This window comes from Pristis pectinata, chromosome 5 (genome assembly GCF_009764475.1).
Source record: "Pristis pectinata isolate sPriPec2 chromosome 5, sPriPec2.1.pri, whole genome shotgun sequence".
NCBI lineage: Eukaryota > Metazoa > Chordata > Chondrichthyes > Rhinopristiformes > Pristidae > Pristis > Pristis pectinata.
Genome location: NC_067409.1, coordinates 25,565,885 through 25,586,788, shown reverse-complemented (window position 1 = coordinate 25,586,788; position 20,904 = coordinate 25,565,885). Strand labels below are relative to the sequence as shown.

The 20,904-nt window shown below is 38.9% G+C and overlaps 1 protein-coding gene across 2 annotated transcripts in view; it reads right to left on the bottom strand.

Annotated features, from left to right (window-relative positions):
• The window catches only part of LOC127570289 (integrin beta-1-like), a 70,899-nt gene that overhangs the window by 4,964 nt on the left and 45,031 nt on the right, over positions 1-20,904 (bottom strand). For both annotated transcript variants that reach the window (XM_052015690.1, XM_052015689.1), the window contains 11 exons: positions 17,815-17,985; positions 17,488-17,726; positions 16,961-17,119; positions 15,963-16,058; positions 13,305-13,394; positions 13,057-13,197; positions 8,536-8,738; positions 6,458-6,696; positions 4,440-4,662; positions 3,298-3,524; positions 1,723-1,889 (listed from right to left, as the gene is read on the bottom strand). In XM_052015690.1, coding sequence (XP_051871650.1) covers positions 1,723-1,889; positions 3,298-3,524; positions 4,440-4,662; positions 6,458-6,696; positions 8,536-8,738; positions 13,057-13,197; positions 13,305-13,394; positions 15,963-16,058; positions 16,961-17,119; positions 17,488-17,726; positions 17,815-17,985 — 1,955 coding nt within the window. The remainder of the gene's footprint in view (positions 1-1,722; positions 1,890-3,297; positions 3,525-4,439; positions 4,663-6,457; positions 6,697-8,535; positions 8,739-13,056; positions 13,198-13,304; positions 13,395-15,962; positions 16,059-16,960; positions 17,120-17,487; positions 17,727-17,814; positions 17,986-20,904) is intronic.

The window sequence follows — 20,904 nt, the reverse complement described above, 5'->3', positions numbered from 1 at the left end:
GAGAGAAGCAACTTTGCGCCCATAATTTGGATTCTTGAATTTGTGTATAGGACTCCTGTAAATAGGATTTTCTTGCTACAGAGAAAACAAATATGGAGAATCAGCAAAAAGAAAGATTTAAAAAAGGTATAAATCTGAAGTTTGAGTCATGTTTTATTCAAAATTATTTCAGCAAATCTTTTAGACTAATGGACTACAGGTACAACAGCTTATCCACTGCATTAGATAGTTAACTCTGTACTAGTTGAAAAAGAGTACATTAAAGACCTGAAATCAAAACAATTCAAGTACTTAGTAATGGGAGCATTTAAAAAAAATTAAACCCCGTAAGCAATTGTCTACAGTAATGCCAAGATAATTACACTATATGGAGATCTGAGATGGGAGTGGTTTCATTGATGGTCAGTTTGATTTCCCATTTGTCATAATATCTGATAGCTACACAGCTAAAATTCAGCCCTGTGTGTTGAATTCAGCCCTACCCATTGAAATGCTTGAATTACAAACAAGGTTTGTGGATAATTTCCATTTTTGTATATCCAACCATACAAGAGCCTACAATGAACATGGTAGACCGAAGGACCCATTTCTGTTCCGTACAGCCCCATGATTACCTACTTCCTGGAGCCTTCAGCTTTCTGCATGGCAGTGTAATAGGTGGGGAGGGGAGGGGAGGAAAGGAAGGTCTCTCTGTAAAGGCTTCCATGGCAGACTTGTTTGAAGCATCATGACTGCAGCTCAGAATTTTAGATATCAATTCCATTACTACCGATACTGAACTTCCTTCAACTTATTCAGAAAGAGAGCAGCTTTACAAGCTGAATTTATCTCCCATGCAGTTTTTTTTTGTTCGGTACTTAAAAAAGGGCTAATTGTACTAAGGAATTGCTAACTTACATTTCTTCAATTCATATTTTGAAAGGTCAATATTTATTACCATTCTTGTTACATATAAATATTGAATAGTGTTTAGACTGATCTCATCAAGAACTTGTACCAGAATGGAATGCATCTAGGTATCTTAAAAACACAGAAAATAGGAGTAGGCCATTTGAGCTGGCTCTGCCAATAAATATGACTGATCACCCAAATTTGTATCCTGCTTGTGCCTTCAACCCATATCTCTTTTTATATTAAGCCATTGGTACTCCATCTAACAAATTCTTGAATATATTTAATGTTTTGGCCTAAACTGCCTTCTGTGATAGATAATTCTAGAGGTTCACCAGTCTTTGGTGAAATCTCTTCTCATCTCAGTTGTAAATGGGCTACTTTGTATCCTTAAACAGTGACCACTTTTTCTGGACTTGCACACAATAAAAAGCTTACAGTTTTAGCACAAGGACCAGCTAACAAGATATCCACCTATCAGGTGTGCTTTTGTAAAGGCTGGTGCTGCAAGAAATATTGTACAACAGTTATTCATGTAACACTCTTCGGATGTACAATTCTTAATCTTCATATACTGGTTTACACAACATGCATTTGCTCCAAACATTAGATTGTTTGGACATTTTATTAATCAAATATGTCTTGACAGCACATTGCCAGCTTGGAGCAATGAATAACACTTCATGTTCTTAAGAATGGGATCTGAAAATTAGATAGCGTTATACATTACAAAAAATTCTCCCACCTTCAAGGGGATTATTTTAAATAGATTTTTGGTTACTTTCTTAAATCCAAGACAATTTTTCTAAAAAGTATACAAATTGGACTTACTGTATCCCATTTGGCATTCATTTTCTCTTTTTCGAATTTTGCAAACTCCCTTCGGTCATGAATGATCATCAGTAATTTCCATATCAGCAACAAGGCAAGGCCTATCAAGACAATACCAGCAACCACACCAGCTACAATTGGAATGATGTCAGGTGCCTGCGGACATTCTGGAAAAATAAATTAAAAAACAATAAACTACAATGGATTTTATGGACTTCAGTATGCTCTATATAACATTCACCTTGGAGCAATACAGCTATTTCTTTATATTGATGGTATACTGAAATAATTCACATACGGGGGAAATACAAAACCTGAGTAGTTAGGTTTTGGTTCTTTTTCCACTAATTATTACTTGGTTCTCATTTATGCAATATTTTATCCTTTGGGAATGGAATCTCCTTGAAGGTGGCAGAAATTACTAAGCATGATCCATTGAACATGAGGCTGGTGGGGTAGAAACCAAGGACTGAGCTCTTCCCTTGCTTTGGCTAGGAAGGAGTGAGAGCAGAGGTGCAGGAAATGGATGAGATGTAATTGAGGGCTCTGACCACTATGGTAGAAAGGAAGAAATCTCAGGAGGCACCTGTGTGGAAAGTCTCATCATTAGAGCAGATACTACAGTGAAAGAGGAACAGGAAGAATGGAATGGAGATTTTGCCATGGTGGGAAGAAATATAGCTGTGAAAGCTGTGGGAGTCTGTGGCTTGTAATGGACGTTGGGCACCAATATATCCATTATTTCAGAGGCAGAGGCATCTGGAAAAGACCATGTGAAAATGAGAGCAGGTTGGACATAGGCAGTAAAAAGTCTTTTAAAAAAAATCTCTAGGACCAAATGGCTGCCTGTTCCATACATCCCACAAAGATGAGCACAGCTTGGGCCCAGGCAAGTTCCCATAGCTATACCTCTGATCTGGAGAAGGAGTGGAGTTAAAAGGAGAAGCTGTTCAATATCAGAACCAGTGAATGAGTCGACTGGTGGAGGGGAACTGCTTGGGCCTCTGTTCTAAGAAACAAGTTTGGTGAGGCAAGAGCGGACTGAAACAATGGGTATGCCTAGATAGATCTGCTTGTGCATTTTAGGGAAGAGGTAGAAGTGGGCTGTGTGGGGTTGGGGGACTACAAGGCTGGAAGCTGCAGAAGGGTGATCTGAGGAACTGAGGTCAGTGACTATCTGGCCGACAATGGTTTGATGTGACCATTTTGCAGTTTTCTGATCTTTCAGGAGAATATTATTGACTTTTCACTTGGAATTAGAACAATTGTTATCTGATAAATCAGCTCCCAATGAGGAGAACCCAAAATGTCAATGTGTCTTTAATTACAAATACTCATCAACTTGGTGTACTTTCACAACTTGAACACTTGTGAAAAAAGGACATGTTGGCAAAATCTAAGTTTCGTGATAAATTTTGTGCTGCTCTAAATACCAGATTTATCTTGAGTACCTTTTCCATAGCTTAACTAAAGTTTTCAGATGATATCTGTTAGTGTACTTCTGGCATTAGGATTTTGTGTGCATTGGAACACTACGATTCACGGTTGAGAATACCCAAAACACCTTAGTCTTACCTGGGTTTTTGGTAACATGAACTTCTGGAACATTCTGGTCATTGACAGAATAGGAGAAGTAGAACCAACAGTCATTCTCATCCTTCTCCTTACAGTGAGCAATTGATGGGACTTGGCCTGGTTGTGGCAACTCATCTTGCTTTTCTACCAAATGCACTTCAAACTCACACTGATCACAGCTATCTTTCTTCGGTCCTTTCTGGAAGGCTTTACACTGAACACAATCCCTATTGAACACAGAAGCATTGCAAGTTTGTGCGCAAACTTTCCAATTAGAGCACTTAAAGAGATTCAATTATAGATCAGGTGACTTGGGTAAGTGATTTCAATAAAGTTCAAATGGAGATTTCACAGACCACTTTCCTTGGTTTTCTCATGATTTGAATTTTTCATATAATATCACACACACACAGTATACACATACATACACACATTTACTAGCCTTCGTTCAAAGTTGTACTACTTTCAGTAGGAATACAGAATTTGAACAGAGTGACAAATTAGATGAAATATAGATAAAACTAATCATGTTTTTTCTTTCCATGCATTTTAAAAAGGACATTTATTGGGTGTCACTGAAGAGACTGATAGTTTACCCTTAGCTCAAAAGACTTATAATAGGCATGTTTCTATTCATACAAACTTGGTTCTCAGATTGGAGTACAATATTTGTTAAAACTCTGTTGTATCCTAATGTGCAAAGATCCACGAGTCTGTCAAATTGTAATCCACTTCCAAATCATTAAATGTGCATTACAGAAATATATCTAATCTTGAAGCAATAGCTAAATGGAAAATAGAAAATAATTTGTGAAAGTGATTTTTCTTTATTTTAAAAAATCTCCATGGAAATATTGTCTTAAGGTTAATCACAAGAGACAAGGAAATCAAGACTCTAAACCAAATGGAAATATTGTTATATACAAGTATTCTTCGATTACTTTTGAATTTTTCTATCCCTTTTAAACATGAGCTTTACCTGCCAAAGGATTAAGCATTTCTTCTAAAATATGGAACAAAATTTACTTAGACACAACTTTCATTCAATATAACACTTTTAACATGGTATAATGTCTCAAGGCTTTTCCACAGGAACATCAGCAACAAAAAATTATGAGTCTTCTAATTACCCAAATACCTACTTGTGTTCTGTACAGACTCCTGGGCAGGTTGGACACATTTCACAGGCCGACCCTTGGAATTTTGGATCAGTGCATTTGCAGCGACCACATTCACATGTACCTCTGCCATTACACATCTGTCCGTTCTTTGAAATACATGTTGAGTTATCCAGGGAGCAATCACAGGCATTGCCAGTAAAGTTGGGGAAACATTCACATACCCTACACTTACAGATTCCATTTCCTGCAGAGGCAAAGATAAACATTTCTGAATATTCAAGAGTTTGAGATTCCTACACTCACCATCACCTCCCCACAATTCTTCCCTCATCCCTCCCACCAAAAATCACCAATATGCTTGTGAAGCAGGATCACAATAGTTACAGCAGGGGAAGCCATTCAGCCCATCAAGTCTGTACTGGTTTAAAGCAAGAACAATTCAGCTGGTCATACTTCTTCACTTGTGTGAACGACATTTAATTTCAGTAAGAAAATTGTGCTTAAATACACCTTGAGATAACAACAACAGAAAAAGAAAATGATAGGATACTTATCCCAAGTAACCAAGTATAGTACCCAGAACTTGGCATGGTAGCGTAGCGGTTAGCGCGACGCTATTACAGCGCCAGAGATTGGGTTCGATTCCTGTCGCTGTAAGGAGTTTGTACGTTCTCCCGTGTCTGCGTGGGTTTCCTCCGAGAGCTCCGGTTTCCTCCCACATTGCAAAGACGTATGGGTAGGTTAATTTGGGTTTAAAACATGGGCAGCGCAGACTCATTGGGCTGGAAGGGCCTGTTACCACGCTGTAAATAAAATTTAACTGCATACAATACTCCAGATGTGGCAAAACCAGTGTTTTTCTAAAGGTTCATCATGACTTCCTTGTTCTTGAACTCTTACGCTTCCATTTATAAAGCCCAGGACCTTTTGTGCCTTTTTGAATACTTTTTCAACTGTCCGTCTCTTTTCAATGAACTATTCATATACAAGCACCAAATCTGTTCTTGCATCCCATTCACAATTTTGCCCTCTAGTTTATAAACCAAAATTATAAAATCAATACTTATCTGCTGGGTAATTAGCAAGGTGGGAAGCAAGTATTTTAATTTTTTTTCCATGTGGGATATTATGCCTGCAATCATTCTTTTCTGTAGTACAGTACAGTATCTAATCCAAGATTGATACAGCACCAAATTTCACAAGAGTTAATTAGGCTCACAAAGTCTATGCTGGCTGTCAGAGCATTCCCATCAGTCCCATTCCCCTACTTATTTCCCTGTTACCTATTCTCACATTGAAGAGGCTTGGTTCTTCTGCGATCCACAAACACTTGCAGGAGTGGTGGAATTAATTCTGATTAAAGTGTACAAAAGACTTAGATTCAATTTACCCATTATAGTTTGAAATAGATTTAGAAGAGCATTTAAACATTTTTGCAGTTCACTTTTGAAATAAGGTTACAGTCTCCAATCAATTCAAGATGCTGAAAGAATGCCTTTATAGATTGACCATTACTTGAAACAGAAGCACGTGGTAAAGGGATATGGACCACCTACAGGTCAATGGGATTAATTTAGATTGGCATCATGATCGGTGAAGACATGGTGGGTTGAAGGGCCTGTTCTATAGTGTTCTATGTAAACTGACATTTCTTTCCTTTTTTGGCATTGGGCACAGTTCTTTCAACACAAATAATGAGATTGGGCAGCACAAAAGCTTGATGAATTGACTCATCTATGAATTGATGATATTAAAATGGTTCAAGTGGGAGAGCAATTACCTCATTTCCAAAATGAAAACGGAGGTTAAACATACCATGAAACAATGAAAATTGAACTTTAAGACATTTTAGAGATACTTCAAGTGTTCAGATTGGAGGCAAAATATATAGATAATTGAATGTGCAATGAGCAACTCACTAGTATTTTGCCACAGTAAGAGTATTTGTAACAATGTTGCAACTAAAATGTTTGTGAAGCCTAGTAACTAGCACGTGCAACGTTAGTTCAGGCAGATCGCTCCTTGTGCTGCATACTTACCTCCACAAATGAAACCACCAGACCGGTCACAGTTGAAGTTATCACATTCACAATGTTTGCCGGAGATGATTTCATTAGGATTTCCCCTCTTTTTACAGACACATTCTCCACAGATGCAGTCTCCATTGTCACTACAGATCAGAGATGTATTATCTTTCCTACATGAAGCATCCATGTCCTCACTATTTACTTCATCAGTGCTGCATTCACAAAAGCGACCAATGCGTCCTTTGTTACACCTGAAAATTAAGCAGCCCACATTTTAAATACTGCTCTAATATATTATAAATTTTAGAAAGTAATTTTATTCTCATTTCTGCCCACCTCCAGCCACCACCTTAAATGAAAAATCTGAACTCTTGCATAGTGCTGTTATTCAATGGTAGTTGACAGTCTACCAAATCCGAGGGGGAGGGGACATGCGCTTTGGTTCACTGAGTCAGTGCCGACCATTAAACATCCATCTTTACAATAATCATATCCTAACACATTTTACACTCTCACATTCTCATCAACTACCCTCCCCCTCCTCCCAACCCCCCACACATACATTCTACCACTCATCTACACACTAGGAACAATATACAGTGGCCAATTAACCTGCCACCCAAACAATTTTTGGGATGAGAGAAGAAACAGGCACATTGAAAAGAAACTAATGTGGTCACAGGGAGAACGTGCAAACTCCCCAGAGATCAGGACTGTATGACAGCAATTTTTAAGAATTTAGACAGACACATGAACTGGCAGGGAATAGAGGGATAAAGACCGTGAGCAGGCAGATGGGATTATCTTAGATTGGCATCATGCTCAGTGCAGACATGGTGGACCAATAGACCCGTTCCCATGCTGTACAATTCTATGACTTGTACCCAGGTTGCTGGAGCAGTGAAGTTAAAAGCTTTACTTGCTGCGCCATTGTGCATATTGAAAATTTCTTACAAACACTATTGCAGGTCTGTGGTGAAAGGAGTTGACCACAGCAGATAATGCAAGTTCAGCTAATCTGAATAATTTTCCGAAACTGATATAGTGGGGCTGAAATTTACGACACCCACAGTACCAGGTGGTTTTCTGACAAGAGGAGGGAAGTTATTAACAAGCCACAAAAGGAGAAGCCACTAGGTTATTCTCATGAATTAGAACTGCCCCAAGCTCCTTTTAGTGCAGGCCATCCACAAAGGGATATACAAAAAATGCTGGAAGCAGCATCTGTGGAAAGAGAAACAGTTAACATTTCAAGTTGAAGAGAAATTCTTTGCCTTTCCACAAATGCTGATTAACCTGCTGTGTTTTTACAGTAATTTGTTTTATTTCAGATTTCCAGTATCTGCAATTTTGTTTTAATTTTCATTGCTTATACTGGGTTCCTCCAACATTTAACAGTCTCAGATGTGTTCAAATTTACAGTATACCAGATGCCAGTGTATGCCAGAGATGTATCAGATATTCTTCTTACTTCTGGTACACAAGTGAAAACAGAATGAACTTTTGCATGAATTGAGAACAAATTGTCCCTGGGGAAATTACAGTAATAGGCAATGAATCATTAACATACCAAGTGGCAATTAGAAGTAATAGTCTTATGTAGTCACAGTTCTATAAATTACAACACTGCACCAAAATTATTTCTTACAGACAAATTACTGCCTCATTAAAAGGATAAATACTCTCTGCATTAGCAGTTAAACCTTGAGACAGATTCATATTTTGGAAGGACACAAGATCACACCCAAAGGAAATTTGTCCAAAAACACTTTCTCCTACAGAGTACCTCAGTATTTTTGCTATCTCATTAAATGCCATTCAAGTCTGCAGTGTCAACATTCCTCACCTTGAACAAAATAATTCAAAAGCAAATTCTCCCTTCAATACAAATTGCCACAAACAAGCTTCTTCATTAAATCCCTACTTTGATAGGTGCTGAAAAATTGAGATATCTTGAACTTCAACATGATGTTAAATCACAAAAACAAATGTAATAATAATTAAAAAGATTCAGTTGAACTTTTATTCATTACTTTCTCCACCCCAGGCATGCAGACTATTATAAACCCCTGGATAAGTTCACCACCTACCTACAGGCTCCACATTCAAAGGTTCCATTACCCTGATGACAGTACGAGCTATTGGGAAATCCCTTTTCATGACATTCACATTCACAAATAAATTCCAGAGTAACCTCTACTTTCTCATTAAATCCCAGAGGCTTGATTTGAAAGCTTGTCTTTTCACCATTATTTGGGCATTTTGTTGCTGTGATACTTATGTTGAAACTGACCTAAAAGGCAAAAGAGAAATTATTTTTTTCTTCCCCACTCACTGGGCCCGTTCTCATGCTTCCTTTAAACTCACATGGTTCTGTTGGCTGTGCTCCCTTGGAACTTAACAGCTTCACCAAAATGTTAGTGTAATACCTTTTTAAAAAAAGTGAATTAAATGTGTTGAGAATTCATAAAATAACATCCAATAATCCAGAAAATCTGCTGGTCCAGCACCAAAGTCCCAAATGAGCCAGACTTAGAGTTTTACTGTAGACAGAACTTAAATCTGATGAAGTGCAAAGTGATGCATTTTGGGAGGACTAATAAAGGCTTGGACATAAACAATGAATGGTAGGGTCCTAGCAAGTTTTGGAGAACAGAGGAACCTTAGTACACAAATACAAGGATTACCAAAGCTGGCAGCACAGGTAGAAAAAGTGGTCAAGGCAGCTTTTATTTGCCTTTATTAGCATTGAACCCTGCCCAGGTTTGTCCTGTCCATGAGTAGCAAGACAAATCCAACCCAGCCAATTACCAGCTATTTGTTTACTCTCGATCATCAGCAAGGTGACAGAAGGGATAAGTGACAGTGCTATCAAGTGGCACTTGCTCAGCAACAATCTGCTCACAGAAGCTCAGTTTGGGTTCTGCCAAAGTCATTCAGCTCCTCACCTTATTACAGCCTTTCTCCAAATATGGACAAGAAAGCCGAGCTCCAGAGGTGGAGTAACTGCCCTTTACATCAAGACAGTATTTTGTTGAGTATGGAGTCCTGGCTAAACTGGAATCAATGGAAATCAGAGGGAAACTCTCACTGGTTGGAATCATACCCAGCACCAAAGAAAATGGTTGAAGGTCAACATCTCTGCCACAGGACATCTCTGCAGGAGTTCCTCAGGATAGTGTCCTAGGCCTAACCATCTTCAGCTGCTTCATCAATGACCTTCCTTCAAATCACAAAGCCAGAAGTAGGATGTTCACTGATTATTACACAACATCCAGCACCATTCATGACTCCTCAGTCCACATCCAAATGCAGCAAGACCTGGACAATATCCATAATAGGTTGCAAGTAATATTCATGTCATTCAAATGCTGGGCAATGACGATATCCAACAAGAGAAAATTCAGTTATCACCCTCGATCGTCAAAGGTATTACCATCATTGAGTCTCCCACTATATCTTGGAGATTACCAAGCATCAGAAATTGAACTGGAGAAGCCATATAGGCTAGGAATCCTGTGGTGAGTAACTCATCATAACTCCCCAAACACTATCCACCATCAACAAAGCTCAAGTCAGGTGTGTGGTGGAATACTCTCCACTTGTTTGGTTGAGTGCAGTTTCAACAACATGCAGGAAACTTGACCTCATACAGGACTTAGGAGCCTGCTTGATAGACACCCCATCCACAACTATTCATTCACTCCACCATCGATGCTCAGTAGCAGCAGTTTGTACCATCTACAGGAAACACTGCAGCAACTCACCAAGAATCCTTAGGCAGCACCTTCCAAACCCACAATCTCTACCAGCTAGAAGGACAAGAGCAGCAAAAGCATGGAAACACCACACCTGGAAGTTGCACTCCAAGCCACGACCATCCTGACTTGGAAATATATCACTGTTCCTTCATCGTCAGTTAAAATCCTGAAACTTTCTCTAATAACAGCATACCCACACCTCAAGGACTGCAGCTATTCAAGGAGGCAGTTCTCCACCACTTTCTCAAGGGCAATCAGGAATGGGCAATTAAATGCTGGCTCAGCCTGTGAAGCCCACATCCCTTGAATGAATAAAAACACAGGAACAAGATGCAATGGTACAACTTCATGAAGTATTGGTTAGGGTACAACTGGAATACCATGTGCAGCTCTGATCCCCCCACTTTAGGAAAGACCAGATTGCACTGGAGAGGGTATAGAGGAAATTTACCAGGATATTCCCTGGGATGGAGTGTTTCAGTTTTGGAGAGACTTGATAGGCTGGAGTAGAGGGGGCTGAGACAGGATCAAATTGAGGTATACAGAATTCTGAGAGGCACAGATAGGATAGAGAGTAGGAAACTTTAAGATCAGGGGTGGGAGGTGTAGGGGATGGCTGTTGAAATCTGGAATGCCCAGGCTGAGGGGGTGGAGTCAGACACAAATTTAAGCATTTGGATCACAATTGAATTGGCAAAGCAGAGAAGCCTACACAATGGGATTAGAGTAGAAGGATACTCTACAAACATAAGATATCTTTATTTGTCACATGTAAATCTAAACACAGTGAAATGCATCTTTTGCGTAGAGTGTTCTGGGGGCAGACTGCAAGTGTCGCCATGCTTCCGGCGCCAACATAGCATGCCCACAACTTCCTAACCCATACGTCTTTGGAATGTGGGAGGTAACCCACGCAGACACAGGGAGAATGTACAAACTCCTTACAAACAGTGGCTGGAATTGAACCCAGGTCGCTGGCGCTGTAATAGCATTATGCTAACCGCTGCACTACCATGGACACAATGGTAAAAAGATCTGTTTCTGGTGATGGAAGCATGCCATCATTTCACCTGATTGTAGAGATGGTAGTAGTAAACAAGAGAAAAGGACATAAGGGATAGCAATACTGATTTTGATTACAAATTGCCAGAGTATACTTTTGGATCATTAGACAAGATGATATGGTTGTGAAATGTTTTGTATTCCCAAATGCTAACTTTTCATAGCTACTGAAAACAAGATCTAGATATAGACTGACTGCATATACAGTGGCATGCAAAAGTCTGGGCATCCCTGGTCAAAATTTGTTACTGTGAATAGCTAAGCGAGTAAAAGATGACCTCATTTCCAAAAGGTATAAAGTTAAAGATGACACATTTCTTTAATATTTTAAGATTACATTTTTATTTCCATCTTTTACAGTTTCAAAATAACAAAGGAGGAAGAGGACCCAAAGCAAAGGTTTGGGCATCCTGCATGGTCAGTACTTAGCAATGCCCCCCTTTGGCAAGTATCACAGCTTGTAAATGCTTTCTATAGCCAGCTAAGAGTCTTTCAATTCTTGTTTGAGGGATTTTCGCCCATTCTTCCTTGCAAAAGACTTCTAGTTCTGAGAGATTCTTGGGCCGTCTTGCATGCATTGCTCTTTTGAGGTCTATCCACAGATTTTCGATGAGGTCAGGGGACTGTGAGGACCATGGAAAAACCTTTAGCTTGTGCCTGTTCAGGTAGTCCATTGTGGATTTTGAGGTGCGTTTAGGATTGTTATCCTGTTGTAGGACCCATCCTCTTTTCATCTTCGGCCTTTTTTTTAAAAAACAGAGGGCGTGATGTTTGCTTCCAGAATTTGCTGGTATTTAATTGAATTCATTCTCCCCTCTACCAGTGAAATGTTCCCCGTGCCACTGGCTGCAACACAAGCCCAAAGCATGATTGATCCACCCCCATGCTTAACAGTTGAAGGGGTGTTCTTTTCATGAAATTTCATGAATTGGGCTTGCATTGCAGCTAGTGGCACGGGCAACATTTCACTGGTAGAGGGAAGAATGAATTCAATTAAATACCAGCAAATTCTGGAAGCAAACATCACACCGTCTGTGAAAAAGCTGAAGATGAAAAGAGGATGGCTTCTACAATAGGATAACGATCCTAAACACCTCAAATTCCACAATGGACTACCTCAACAGGCACAAGCTGAAGGTTTTTGCAATGGCCCTCACAGTCCCACGACTGAGATTTTCCCATCATCGAAAATCTGTGGATAGACTCAAAAGAGCAGTGCATGCAAGATGGCTCAAGAATCTCAGAACTAGAAGCCTCTTGCGAAGAAGAATGGGCAAAAATCCCCCAAACAAGAATTGAAAGACTCTTAGCTGGCTACAGAAAGAGTTTACAAGCTGTGATACTTGCCAAAGGGGGTGTTACTAAGTACTGACCATGCAGGTTGCCCAAACTTTTGCTTTGGGCCCTTTTCTTTTGTTATTTTGAAACTGTAAAAGATGGAAATAAAAAAGTAATCTTGCTTAAAATATTAAAGAAATGTGTTATCTTTAGCTTTATGCCTTTTGGAAATCAGGTCATTTTACTCGCTTAGCTATTCACAGTAACAAAAATTTTGCCCAAACTTATGCATGCCACTGTATTTGCATGGGAAGATTCAAACACTATAATCAGACATCATTCATAAAGGTGCTTAGAGGAAAGAAAATATGAAGCTTCAAACTAACCAAGATGTGCAAATGAGCTATCTTCCTGATTCTCATCTTCAGCACAATTGCAAGTGCATAGATTTGTTCAGTGAGCAAATCTTACAGAAAATGTTAGTTTTAGTAATCACTGATACGACCTTACCTCATCACCAATCTGAATGCCCAAACACTTCCTGCCATTCTCCCCTGTATGAACAGTATTATTCTTGCAGAAGGCTGTATATTGCAATGAAAGTCCTTCTGGCAATTTATCGTTCTCCAGGATAACTTCAGAAGACAAAGCCTGTTCAGAAAACAAAATGGAAGTGTAATTGCCATTTTTTTTTAAGAAGTACTGGTAAAGGAAGGTAAACAAATTTTAAAAGGTCAATTTATGCAGTTAATACTTACGTGATAAGCATCGAGGATCAATTTGATAACATTACTGGAGTTTGATGAAAGAACACCCACTTCAGATTTTGGAATGAGATTATGGAGTTCCTATTAGAAATAATGCGACATTGCTAACTGCAAGTTATAGAATGACAATAATAAAATCATTAATAACAATAGTAACAAAAATCTTAACTTTTTTCCCCCCTGACGAATGGTAAATGCCTTGAGATAAATGAACTCAGTTACAATTTAGAAGAGCTAAATGCACCAATGCCATTCTCCAAGTTGACATACAAGTCAAAAACTCTATTCTTGAAAGTAGAGGTTAGGTCATAGACAAACAGAAGAGAACCAGAACAGGGACCATTTAAAAATTCATAACTACATGCAGCTGTAGCTAAAGAGCAGAGCACATAAGTATCCCACTAGCAGTGTATTGTGGTTACACACTAACTTTATTGTTCCATTTGCTATTGCTGCAATTTCAAAAAAAAATTTCATCAAGCTTTGAGATAATCTGACTTTTTTTTTGCCCCTTAAGTGTATCAGCCAACTCTTTCTTTTGGCATGTCTGTGAATCTGGTTAACTTGCATTGAACTGGGACCCTATCTGCCATTTCCATGGCTTTGACTCATTATTTCTACTCTACTTTGGAACTAGACACCTATTCTACTTCCATGTTTACTATCTTTAACTTCTCAAATATTTATCCCCTTCCTTTTTCAAGACCATCACATTTCTGCTGCCACCATTGATAAGGTACTCCAGACTATCATTTTCTAAGGTCTGCCTTAAAATGTGGCCTCTTTTTATGAAGTGCCTTAAGATCAACTTCCTTTCATTCCGTGGCCTCATCGATCACCTCAGAATCCAATGTTGGAACTACAGACACTACTACAGGTGGGGCAGGAGGTATGTTAGTGTTTACATGGGGATTCTTTGTGCTCCTGATGCACAGACAAGATTCTCATTTCATCCCGATGCTTCTTCACCACTTAAGAGCCAAGAATTCCAAGTCAGTGGGGATGTTGCATCTTTCAAGGTGACTAAGTACATCCTTAAATATTTTCTTCTGTTCATTGGTAATCACTTCCCATGACAGAGCTTGGAATATAACACCTATTTCAGAAGTCTGATGTTGTCCATAAGAATGATGAGACCTGCTCAACCTAGCTGACTTAGTTTAACTGGGCCTCAATATTGGGGATGTTGGCCTGGGAGAGGAAAATTATATTGGTTCATTTATCACCCAGAGAATTGGGAGGATGTTGTGGAGACAACATTGGTGGTATCTTTCCACAGTGTGGAGTTGCTTGCTGTAGGTAATCTGATAGACCATGAGCTTTATGCCACTTCTGAGCTCCTAACCTTTAAATATCCTTTTCCTCAAATAAGGAAAGGCTGTGGTGACATATTACGGGTGATTATGATTGATTTCTGCCTTTGCTGAAAGTGTCTCTCCAGATTTCTAGGTGTTCAGTTCTGACAAGGGATCTTCAGTCTGAAATATTAATGCTGCTTCTTTCCAGAGATGCTGCCTGACCTACTGAGCATTTCCAACATTATGTTTTTTCAGATTTCTACCATTTGCAGTTTTTAAATGTTCATTTTCCAGAATCTTGCTGCAAACCTTTATTACTGTTACAACAGGGATCAGTTGATAGAGAACATTTGCCTTGGGGATTTTGATTTTAAGGCTCATCCTTTTGTGTGCTTTGGTAAGTGAGTCGAAATGACCTGGAGCTCAATCTCCCAGCACATACAAATGAGAGCATCATCTGCATCCTACAGTTCAACCAATGAGGTTTAGGCAACCTTGGTTCTGAATAACAGTTGCCGTAGATTGAACAGTTTACCATTCATTCTGAAGATTAGCTCCAGTCCCACAGGAGGTTTACTGGAATTTAATTGATTTAAACGATTCAGGGATTTGAAAGGGTTAGGGCACAGAGACTACTTTCTCTGATGGAGGATCATTTTAAAATTGGAGTTAGGCCATTTAGCAAAGTAACCAAAAAATGACTTTCTCCACACAAAGGATAATGGAAATATGTGGCACTCGCTAAAATATTGATGCAAGGTCAATTCAGAGGATCAAAGTTAATCTTTTCTTTGTTAAAAGGGGTATCAAGGAATATTAAGTGAAGACATGGAGTTGAGGTACAGCTCAGTCTTGATTGGATTAAATGACAGAATGGGTTACTGCTGCTACATTCTGACAACTATGATTTCGTCAATTCCTTTTAAAAAAGGTAAACTACATGAGGTTTTGTCTGCATGTTATGGTGGCAAGAATGAATGGAAAATGCTCATGAGTTTGTGAATAATGTCCAAACCAATATTTCTGCATCAACCATTAAAAATGACTGTCACAGATCTCACTTGTAACAGATCCACGTAAATTGCTTAAACTGCCATGATCATACTTCAAGTTGCATATTGTTTTAATACTATTAAGGAGTGGCGTGTCGCTAAAAATACTAAATGTTTCTTTCATATTTATACTTTTGAGGGGAAAAGAACAGGTTATGAAAGCATCAAGTTTGACAATCAAATCTTCCAAGGTTAAATGACAATAATGAAAAGTATTTTTGCATCTCATACTCTCAAAGAATTATTCTGTACTGATGCATTCAAAAAAATAGTTGTGAAATGTATTTGGGAGCATTTACCTTGTATACACCCTTGAATTCTTCCGTAACAGCAAAAATAGGCTGAATATTATTTTCACTAAGTTTCTGTACCAAATGAGCAATGGATGGATAATCCTACACAAAAAAAATTCAGATTTTCAGTTGAGGAGTAATACTTTACAGATCATTCAATTTTTTTTTAAATACACAAAGTAAACAAATCTTCAGCCTGACTTTGGAATAAACTAAATAATATTCCCATGATTGATATAAAGATTGGTGGCATTGTGGATGGTGTAGAGAATTGCCAAAGGATACAGTGGGATATAGATCTGTTGCAGATATGGGCAGAGAAGTGGCAGATGGAGTTTAATCTAGCCAAGTGCGAGGTATTGCACTTTGGGAGATCAAATGTAAAGGGACAGTACACTGTTGATGGCTGCACAGGTTGGTAGGATGGTAAAGCAGAATATGACATGCTAGCCTTTATTAGTTGAGGCACTGAATTCGAGAGTCAGGAAGTTACATTGCAGCTTTATAAAACTCTGCCTAGGCCGCGTCTAGAGCATGGCATTCAATTCTGGTCACCCCATTATAGAAAGGATGTGGCAGTTTTGGAGAGGGTGCAGAAGAGGTTTACCAGGACGCTGCCTGGATTAGAGGGCACGTGCTATAAGGAGAGGTTGGACAAACTTGGGTTGTTTTCTCTGGAGTGTTGGAGGCTGAGGGGAGACCTGATAGAATTTTATAAGATTATGAGAGGCATAGATAGACAGCTGGCACCTTTCTCTCCCAGGGTCGAATTGCTAGGGGTGGTAGTGGAGACAAATATGAGGCATTTAAGAGGTTCTTAGATAGGCACATGAATATGCAGAGAATGGAGGGATACAGACATTGTATAGGCAGAAGGGATTAGTTTAGTGAGGTGTTTAATTTAATTAGTTCGGCACAACATTGTAGTCTGAAGGGCCTGTTCCTGTGCTGTACTGTTCTATGTTCTATGATCCACAAGCTCCAAGATCAAAAAGCAAACTTACATAGTAATCACTCATGGTGTAGAGACCTTGAGTATTGAGATGGCATTTCCCATCATTTGGAAGAACAATGCCACCCAGTTTACCATCTCCCGCAAAGTGAAATCCTGCATCCGTAGAGAATACGAGCAATCGAGTGACGTTTCGCCAACCAATCTTTTCCTACAAGAAAAAGGATAAGTAAATGAAGTCCTGAATTTCTGTAACTTTTACAATTCTATTTGGTTTAGTTGAGGCACAGAGGACAGATGGAAAAGAACATTGCAGGAGAAAGTAATGAGTACTCTAAACAAAGGAGAAAACCATGTGGAAACATTGGAAAAGTTCTACTGCAGGCAGGCAGGAGTTGAGGGGAGATCTGCTGAAGTATATAAAATATTGAGTCTGTGCAGATTAGGCAAAACCAGATTATCTTTATAAAAATAGTGAAAACAAAGCCATCTATCATATAATTCTGGAAAATTGAAGCATGTCATGATACAAAATATTAATTTTGTTTACAATTATCAAGGACAGTTATTATCACTTACCCCACAAACAGCAACCTGCATAATGGCATCAAAACCACCTTCTGGAGAGTCCAGATTCCCAGAAATGGTTTGGTTGCTTACAAGTTCATTGAACTTTGATCCATCGTCTGTCAATGGTAGCACATTTTTGTAGCTAAATGGGCTTGTGCATACCTCACCACCTGTGCAAGGATTTTTTCGTTTGGCTGGGGTTGTGCTGATGTATGGCATCACAGTCTTATCCACAAAGGAACCAAACCCTAAATGAGAACAGGTTTAATACAAAATGAAGCATTGTGTGCAAAGCGTAAGGGAGAAAGAAAGAAGATAAAGTAAGATCATTCTTACCAATTTTGAAATCAGAAGTTATCTTTTGCATTTCATTTTTCAATTCAGTTCCTAACTTTTTAACATTTTCCAAGTCATCCTTCATGGAAAAAGAGAGGTCCATAAGATAATAGAGATCAATGGGATAGTCATCTGCTCTCTTAAAATACAATGAGAAGGTTTGGGGCTCTCCTGAAATAAAATTAAGGAATTCCAGTGTCAGAAATGTCATATGAAATGCAAGTTCACAAGTAATTTGTTTTATACCATATGAACAGCAAATGACAATGTCTCAGAATGATCTTTATCCTTTGAAAATGGTACATGTGAAGTGAGCCATGCAAATTAACATTTCATCTTAAGTTATTTACACCTTTGTAGAATTTTGTATAGACACTGTCACTTCTGATCCAAGAATAAAGATGCAGTTCAGAATTGGGCTTTAATACAAAGTTAACCTTAACATTAGGAAGCTCAGAATAGCAATATGGGAAGGCGGGCAGAGGTGGAGAAGGTACAAAAGAATTGGAGTCACTGTGGCATAGAAAGAAGCTTACTCCAGACAAGAGTTATTACAGAACAACAAGAGACTAACATGCAAAACTGTTACTGCAATCGAACAATGATGACCTTTGATTCCATGTGGAACAACAGAAGTTGACATCTTATTGCTCAGGCCCTCAAAACGCAGTTAGATTACCACAATCTTATTTTCTGTGTAAAATAGTAAAAGGTGATGCTTTGAAGCCCTTTCACGATCTAGTTGAAAATCTGAATGTAGGAATGCATATTATCTTTAGAAGATCTTAAATCAAGATCTAACCTGCTAGAGCCAGTGCATTTCATGAAACTATTCAAAGAGAAGGTAGCTCTCCCCATGCTACCCCTCAAATACCAAAGTTCGTCTCACCTGTTTATGGGAACCTGCAGTACACAAACAGATTGCTGCTTTTGATTAAAAATGACTGTCATGAAGCACTAGTAATCAGATAAAACAATATAAATTTATTACAAAGGAAAGTGGCAGAAAGGTTTTAGTATGAGCAACTAAATTGAGAAACATTAAAACTGACAAAAAAAATTCAAACTACTACTTCCAACACACGTGTGTTTTGAAGAACTAGCAAGGAAAATGTCCAAGCCTATAGATTCAAACAAAATTGAACATTTACTAAATGAAAGGTTTGCAGGTAAACAAACAGCACGGCCATGCAACTCAACAACTACACCTTCAAAATAATCTGACACGTTTAAGATTTGAGCTGTCAAAAGGTAGCAGGAAATTCAGACTCCAATTGGATAGAAAGTCAAAATATAAAGGATGCTCCAAATCCAAACAGCTCAGAGAAACATCTGAGAACCAATTCAGCAACCTGAAATATTAACTGTTTCACTCTATATAGATGCTGCTTAAACAGTTGAGTATTACTATTTTCCCTTTTTAAAATCCTTAAGGGAGCTAAACATTTTATTACTCTATATCCATTTTACTTTTCAAATATTTATTCATTTATCTTAAACATTTTTGCTCTCCCCATTTCAGAAGAATCCTGAAATGTGTTGTCAGTGTTATCAGGAGGCACACTCCAATAACCCACTTGGCCTAAATATGGACCAAAATGTTGAATTCCAGAAGTGAGATGAAGTGAAGAGAAGCAAGCTACATTTGACTTAGAGACCTGGCGAACATGAAGTCAATGGGCATCAATGACTGGACTCATAGCTTGCACAAAGGAAGATGGCTATGATTAACCTCCAACAATCATCCTAAGACATCAAGACAGTGTCCTAGGCTCAATTATCTTTAGCTGCTTCACTGATGACTTTCTTTCCACGATAAGGTCAGAAATGGAAATGTTTGCTGATGGCTGCATTATGTTCAATCATTTTCAACTCAGCAACAAATGAAGCAGTCCAGTATTGCATGCAACGTGACCTAAACAGCATTCAGCCATGGGTGGATAAGTAGCAAGTAATATTACACCTCCCACTGACACTCAGTGTTGTTACCATCAACATTCTAGGGGCCACCAACCACTAGGAACTCAACTGGACCAGTGACATGAATGCTGTAGCTGGACCAGCAGGTCACAGGTTAGGTATCCTGTTTCGACTGAGCACCATATGACTCCCCAAAACCCTTCCACCATTACAAGGCACAAATCAGGACTGTGATGGAATATTAATCATTTTTCTGAACGAACATAGCTCCAACAGTCAAGTCAGCTTGACTGGCACCTCACTCATCACCCTAAACATTAAAATGTGAAACAGTATGGCTATGCCATCTACAAATTGCACTGCAGTTACTCACGCAGGCTAGTCCAATAGCACCTCACAAAACAGTGATCACTACTACCAAGGATAACAAGGAGAGCAAGTAGATGCATTCAAGATGGCGACTCACCACCTTTTCAAAGACAGTAAGTGCCCATGTCTCCAAAAATATTAAGATTTGGTACAGTAATCCACACTTTAAAAACACCTGATGATCTTAATTTGTGCCCTCATCTGACCAGTGATAAGAGGTTTTCAGTTCAGTAAAGACTACTGCAGATAATGGTCACTGTCCCATTCAGATAAACCCAAAACCAACTATGCTGAGGTGTGAAGTGGTGAGCATTAGGCTTTGTTGGGCTTTTAGAAATGATTTTACCCCACCAGAAAATTCATCACTGTCAAGAATATAGTCAGCATAACACTGCAATAGGTGGACCCAGTCACAAGAATAGTGACTATCAAAGCCCCTTGATTCTCTCCACCATAATCTTCACTACACAATTGTAGTAATGACCACCAGTCCCTGCTTAAACAAAACCCCTCAGTGCCTCTGCTGTTTTGCTAGTTTGTCTGTGGAGCCTGGTTTTGCACACTGAAATTGGCTATTTTTCCTCAGTCAACACTGAGAAGAGAGGTTGGACACCTAATTTGTCACAATAAGTATAAAGCAAAAACTCCATTAGTTTCTTATATTCAATCTCCACACTGAGAGGCAGTGGAAGGGAAGAGTCATTTGCTCATCAAAAAGCAGTGCAGCCTTCAGACTAGAGTTCGGCCACGTCAGATAACCAGCCACAAAGTTGGACTGTATCTTTAACAAGTTAGGATGCT